Below are 7,436 nucleotides of genomic sequence, written 5' to 3' on the forward strand. Positions count from 1 at the left end.
GGCATTTCCAGACATACTGGATGCAGTCCGTTTCCATAGTCATCCAAAAGTAACTAGCCTGGAGTATCTTCTTTGCTAAGACAAAACCGTTTATATGTGGACCGCAGGTCCCAACATGAATTTCCTCTAGTAGCCTGGATGCTTCATTTGCGTCGACACATCTTAATAATCCTAAATCGGGACTCTTCCTATACAGGATTCCTCCGCTGTGAAAGAAGTTGTTGGACAATCTCCGAAGTATGCGTTTCTGAGTAGGATTAGCAAGCTACGGGTACTCTCCTTTTGCCAAATATTCCTTGATATCATGAAACTAAGGCTTTCCGTCTGCTTCCTCTTCGACATGGGCACATTAAGCTGGCTGATTATGGATTTTCACTAGAATGGCATCAATGAAATTCTTGTCAGGATGCTGTATCATAGATGATAGGGTAGCCAATGCATCGGCGAACTCATTCTGAATTCTGGGAACATGCTGGAATTCTATCTTTGTGAACCTCTTTCTGAATTCCTGTACGTGATGTAGATACGGGAGTATCTTGGAGTTCTTGGTTTTCCATTTTCCTCGTACCTGATATATAAGCAAGTCTGAATCTCCAATCACTAGCCGCTCTTGAACGTTCATGTCAATGGCCATTTTGAGTCCTAAGATGCAAGCTTCATATTCGTCCATAATGTTGGTGCAAGGGAACCTGAGTTTGGCAGACACCAGATAATGCTGACCGGTTTCTGATATTAGGACTGCTCCTGTGCCAACTCCTTTGAAGTTTACTGCTCCATCGAAGAACACTCTCCAACCGTTATAGGATTCCGCAATGTCTTCTCCTATGAATGATACCTCTTCATCAGGAAAATACATTTTTAGGGGTTCGTATCCTCCATCCACGGGTTTTTAGCAATGTGGTCTACTAGTGCCTGTCCCTTGACCGCTTTATGAGTTACGTAAACAATGTTGAACTCACTCAATAGGATTTTCCACCTGGCTAGCTTGCCGGTGGGCATGGGCTTCTGAAAGATGTACTTCAAGAGATCCATTCTCGATATGAATATGTAGTGTAGGGGCAAAAGTAATGTCTCAGCTTCTGAGCTACCCAAGTCAAAGCACAACAGGTATGTTCCAATAGAGAATACCGGGCCTCGTACGGGGTGAACTTCTTATTGAGATAATAAATGGCTTGCTCCTTCCTCCCTGTTTCATCGTGCTGCCCCAGAATGTAACCGAAAGCCCTATCTAACAATGCAAGGTAGAGTAATAAGGGTCTACCTGGCTCGGGCGGGACTAAGACTGGTGGTGTTGACAGGTACTCTTTGATTTTGTCGAAGGCCTTCTGGCGGTCATCGGTCCATTTGGTGGCAACATCCTTCTTTAATATCTTAAATATTTGCTCACATATAACTGTAGATTGTGCTATGAATCGGCTAATGTAGTTAAGCCTTCCCAAGAAAATCATCACATCCTTCTTGTTCTTTGGTAGTGGCAGTTCTTGTATGGCTTTGATTTTTGATGGATCTAGTTCTATTCCTCGGCGGGAACCCCAAACGCGCATTTTGCGGGGTTTAGTTTCAAGTTGTATCTCCGCAGTCTATTGAAGAACCTCCTTAGATCTTCTATGTGATCAGTGGCCTTCTTGGATTTGATAATAACATCATCCACATATACCTCTATCTCTTTGTGTATCATATCATGAAAGATGGTAGTCATGGCCCTCACGTAGGTGGCCACTGCATTCTTCAAGCCGAATGGCATCATCTTGTAATAGTACACTTCCCACGGCGTAATGAAAGCTGTTTTCTCAGCATCTTCCTCATCCATCCAGATCTGATGATAACTAGTGAAGCAATTTACGAATGACTGTAGCTCATGCTTGGAGAAATTATGTATATTTGGCAAAGAGACTGGCCCGATTAAGATCTCGGTAGTCTATATAGACTCTGACTTTTCCATCCTTCTTGGGCACTGGCATAATGTTAGCTAACTATGTCAGGTATTCTACTACCTTGAGAACCTTAGCTTTGATCTGCTTGGTGACTTCTTCCTTGATTTTCAATCTCATATCAGGCTTGAACTTTCTGAGCTTCTGCTTTACCAGTGTACACATTGGATCGGTTGGCAGTTTGTGAGCCACAATAGACGTGCTCAGATCAGCCATGTCATCATACGACCAGGCAAATATGTCCTCATACTCTTTTAGAAATTCTGTGTATTCTTTCTTCTCTGATGGCGATAGGTGAATGCTGATTCGTGTTTCCTTGATGTTTTCTACATCTTCCAGGTTGACAATCTCGGTCTCGTCTAGGTTAGACTTAGGTCTGTTCTCAAAGTTCTCAACTTTTTTGACAATCTCGTCAGGTATGTCATCTTCCTCTGAATCAATATCTGTTTGTTGCGTTGTCTCATTGCATGTCACAATCATTGGTTCATCAAGACAAGTAATAGTAACGCTGTATTGGTAAAGTAAGGAGAGAAAATGATACCAATAAATATAAGTTCATAAGAAAAATCGAAAATATTTTTGATAACTGAATATTGTTTTGAACATCAAAGATCTTATTGCGGGAACTGAAAAATGCTAAAAGAAATCATTTAGTAAAAATAGTGAATAATGCTTGTTTTAGCGTTGCTACCCCGAGGCTCGTCGGGCTTTGGTTGTCTTGATAGTCCAATTCTTGAGATGTGCCCCTCCGCTCATAGCCTATATGGAAGGGCCTTCCTCCCCCTCCTCCTCGAGAATAATGCAACAGTCCATATCACTGTCCTCTAGAAACAAGTTCTTCACTACTGCAAGTGCTTTTTCTTCATCTGACCCATAAATAATGTCGACCTGTTGGAAGGTCTGCTCTAGATGTGGTATTGGCTGGTCTAGTGGATAGTAAGGACCGCGCTATGGTGGCGACCGGTTATTGAATTCTTCCTAGGTGTATTTATATCCCAAACTAAAGGTAGTGTCATGTTTCTTGAGTTTTATGGGTTTAGAGATTCCTTAGAGGTTCTTGCCTAGCCCTTTGCCGGGTTCGTACCCACTCCAACTCAGTATACTCTCGATTTTGCTATCCCACCATTTGTCTTTGCCGATAGCATTGACCTGCTCAATGTGGTGGTAAGTTTCTCCACCCAGCTTCCTTCTTCCCTCGATCGCCGGAATGGTCTAGCGACCGTATATAGGATTGCTACCTTCGTCGTGAATGATCACTTCCTGGTGATTCCATTTAGACTTTACTACCTGATGCAGCATTGATGCTACGGCCCTAGCAGCATGAATCTATGGCCGTCCCAAAAGTAAGTTGTAAGACGCTGGTACATCTATTACCTGGAAATTGACCTCGAACCAGGTTGGTCCCATTTGTAGGCATAGACTAATCTCGCCAATGGTGGACCTCTGAGAACCATCGAAGGCTTTCACATTGATTGCTCCATCCTTTATCTCATGCAGCCCTTTACCCAGCTTTTTGAGTGTTACCAATGGACAAATGTTAAGACTGGAACCTCCATCGATCAGGATTCTAGTGATGAAATAATCTTCGCATTGCACGGTGATGTGATGTGCTCTGTTGTGTCCCAGCCCTTCAGGTGGTAGTTCGTCCTTATGAAAGGTGATCTTATGGCTTTCCAGTACTTGTCCTACCATATTAGCCACTTCCCCGCCAGTGATTTTACTTGGTACGCATGCTTCATTTAGCACCTTTAACATAGCATTCTTGTGCATCTCAGAATTTTGTAGCAAAGAGAGAATGGATATTTGTGCTAGCGTCTTGTTTAATTGGTCGATTACCGAATATTCCTTGGCCTGTATTTTCCTCCAAAGGCCGTCCGAACCTGTGTCGATGAGGAGAGGCCGATTGGAGGCCTACTTTCTTGATTCAGCTAGATATTCAGGGGTATAGACTCTACCAATTCTTGTCATACCCTGTGCTACGACAGTTTCTACAATCCTTACCTTGCCTCTCCTTCTCGCCTTGGCTGTATAGTCCTAGGGTATAGTATTTGTATAGAATGGTGGCATGGATGACATCGTCACTGGGACCAGCGCGACTATACTTGCTTCTAACGGAACATGTGCCTTGGGTGGCAAGACTGCAACCTCAAATGGTGCAGGTGCATTTGCCGGAGACACGAATTCAACCTCAATTGTTACCGGTGTCTTTGCGGATGGCGCTGCTTCAAACTCAAGAGGTACAAACATATTCACCTCAGCGTCCTCAGTTGGATATGGACTATGATTGGATTGAGAGTAATTGTAGGTTTCTTTGGGTTATCACCTTCTGCGATCAACCCGATTGATCCCTCGGGATCCCAATCATCTTCTACTTCAATCATATGGATACCTCCACCCATGTAGTCTGGCAGAGGGATGTTGCGGATGTTTGGAGTGCGCTCTTTTTCCACAATGATCTTGTTATCAATCAAGGACTGTATCTTGTCTTTCAAGGAGCGGCACTCATCGATGGTGTGCCCTTTCATGTCGGAGTGGTATGCATAGGACTTGTTTGGGTTAACCCACTGAGAAGGATTCTCAGGGGTTGCATCAGGGATGAGAGTGACATAACCAGTAGCTTTGAGCCTCTCATACAGCTAGTCGATGGGTTCAGCGATGGATGTATATTATTTTGGAGGTCTGCGATCAAAATTAGGTTGGGGTCTAGGGAAATTTTGGCGTGTAGGGGGTGATTGATAGTGGGATGGTTGAGTATTATAAGTTTGGTAGACATGAGCGGGTTGGGTGTATCTGGGTGAAGTAGGTTAATATGTAGGAGGTGGAGATGACTGATAGGTTGGTGGCAGAGCTTGGTATGAAGGTGAGAGTGCTTGGTAACTTGGGGTCGGCTGGTATGTGAGTGGAGGTATTGGATAAGTTTGGTATTTGAGGGGAGATTTGGTCCTTTGTACAACCATCACAGCCCCTACTTCCCTTTTCTTGGACACCACCAGACTATAAAGCCTTATCTGTAGCTTTCAAGGCTTCGAAGTTTGTAACCATACTACTATTAATACCTTCCTAATTCTTTCACCTAATTTGATTATGTTGGAGAACTTGTGGTTCTCAATCATCATCAACCGTTCATTGTACTGCGGGTCCTGAGACCAGACAAAGAACTTATTCATTTTCTCTTCTTCTAAGGCGGGTCTGACCTTAGCAGCTTCTGACCTCCAGCGAGTAGCATACTCGCGAAACGTCTCTATGGGCTTCTTCTTCAAATTCTGGATATAGAACATGTCTGGTGCATTCTCTGTATTAAATCTAAATCTGTCCATAAAGTCAGATGACATAACTACCCAGCTTGACCACTTCTTGGGATTTTGGCTGATGTACCAAGATAATGCATCTCCTTTCAAACTCCTCATGAATAGCTTCATGCGAATTCATTCATACTTACCTACTCCAACCAAGTTGTCGCAATATGTCCTCAGATGGACCCTTGGATCACCCGTACCATCAAATATTTTGAACTTAGGAGGTTTGTATCCCTTAAGCAGTTCGACATCAGGTTGTATGCAAAGGTCCTCATAGTTCAGCCCCTCAATTCCTTTGCTTCCCTCAACTCCCTGAATCCGGCTGGTCAGCTTCTTATGTTCTGATAAGTAGATCCTTTTCATCAAACTCAGGTGTGCATGATATAGGTTGGGTGGAGTGTGTCATGGTCTCCACATAAACAGGAGTGTTATGGTGGCCTGGTGTACGGGTGTGGAAATGGTCGTTTGCGGAGTTATGAGGTTCTGGGATGAGTAGTGGAGTGTTGTTTGGGGTATGGCAGGTGTTACATTGGTTCTTTGGTGGAGCAACATGATGATGATGCGCGAGATGATTCTGCTGTTTTGGGATATTTTGAGGAGGTGTAAGGTTTTGAGCGTTGGGGAAGTTGATAAAAATGACAGGTTTGCCAGATTCTGAACCTGATCGAGCTCTTCCTGGAATTTCAACAGTTTCTGTTCAAGTTGTGACACATTCTCGTTAGGAACCCGAATACCCTGGCCATCAGTAGCCTCTACCCGTTCAACTGTGTTCTCCTTCTTGATGTTTTTCAGATCTTCCATCTTGCCTTTGTTCTTGCCTTTAATAGGACTAAGAGGAGGAGTGGGTGGAGGGCCCCTAGATCTTGTGAAATAAGATGATGATGCCAGAGTGCACGAACTAACCTTTGGGAAGGGGAATGATAAAAATAAAAAGCAAAAGGTAATCAAGTCAGTGAGGATTATGAAAAGTATTGCAATATTTAAACACATAGTGCGGGAATGTAAAGCGTGTCCTAATTTGGGAACCTCTTTGTGCCCGAGGTAGGCCTAGCGACAAATAGATTTGGAGAAATTTTAATGCTAAATTCCTCATTTTATTGATAAAAATAGACAAATCCCAAAACAACACTAAATAAGCAAGAAATAAAAGTCACTAATGGCCATTGGCCTTATTACATTCATAAAGCGAGAAGTAAATTCCTATCTATTTGGTCCCAGAAGGACCTTCCCCAGACTCGACATCCTTGGATCCTTCAAACAGTTTCCCCAATTCACGAAGTCCGAACAACAGGTATGCTCTGGCTAGATGTCCGCCTTTGGTCCCTTCAGCCTTTTGAGAGTCTTCAACCCTTAAGAAATTTCCCCTCTAGTTCTACTATGCCTCGCTCCAAGTATCCTAGCCTTTTGTTGGCTCTGATAGCCATGTCTTTCCATTCCTCAATCAGCTTCTTGTTGGACTCTTGTATCTCGTGGTGTTTGCTCTCGCATTCACGGATCCTTTTGCGCAGCTAGTTGTCACACCTCCTTTTTTACCTACACCCCCAGACGGGTATAAATAAAGGAAATTTTTCCAATTAAAGGACAATCGAAATGAGATTTATTGTTAAAAGATTTAGAGTCGCCACTTGGGAGATTTATGGTGTGACAAGTCACCGATTTAATCCCCAATCGAGGAAAGGATTGACTCTGTTTAACAGTCCGCGAACCAAAAATCCGAGTAAGGAATTCTGTTAACCCAGGAGAAGGTGTTAGGCATTCCCGAGTTCCGTGGTTCTAGCACGGTCGCTCAACTGTTATAATCGACTTAATTATCTGATTTTAGAACATTCTGAACCTATGTGCAAATTTTAACTTTAAAACCGCTTTTATTTATTTTAAAGAAGATTTCAACGTCATCTAAAACACGTCTTTGGACCACGCCATATGAAATGCACCCGCAGTCCGAGACACATTTTATTTAACGTTGTTAAGATTTGGAGTTGGGTCACATGAAATGCACACCCAAGTTTAAGGAAATAATTTATTAAAATAATGCGCCTAAATCAACTACGCGTTTGCATCTTCGCGAGGGCCATAGAAATTTCACTAAATGGCACGCCTCGAATTCTAAGGACTAAAACAAAGTTAATTAAACGAGTGCCATATAATAGAAAATTTTCAATCAAACATGTAACTAGACTCAAAAGAGTAGAGTTTCAAAATAATCCAA

General features: G+C 42.9%; 1 protein-coding gene across 1 annotated transcript; it reads right to left on the reverse strand.

The window, feature by feature from the left end:
• Positions 1-349: 349 nt before the first annotated feature.
• On the reverse strand, positions 350-856 carry LOC138887167 (uncharacterized). Its single transcript, XM_070168884.1, has one exon. It carries the CDS (start codon positions 854-856, stop codon positions 350-352), a length of 507 nt encoding a protein of 168 aa, XP_070024985.1.
• Between the last annotated feature and the right edge of the window lie 6,580 nt (positions 857-7,436).

This window comes from Nicotiana sylvestris, chromosome 3, assembly GCF_000393655.2.
Source record: "Nicotiana sylvestris chromosome 3, ASM39365v2, whole genome shotgun sequence".
Taxonomy (NCBI): domain Eukaryota; kingdom Viridiplantae; phylum Streptophyta; class Magnoliopsida; order Solanales; family Solanaceae; genus Nicotiana; species Nicotiana sylvestris.

Coding starts and splice junctions, on each gene's coding strand:
- LOC138887167 (XM_070168884.1), bottom strand. CDS start 856: ATGTATTTTCCTGATGAAGAGGTATCATTCATAGGAGAAGACATTGCG.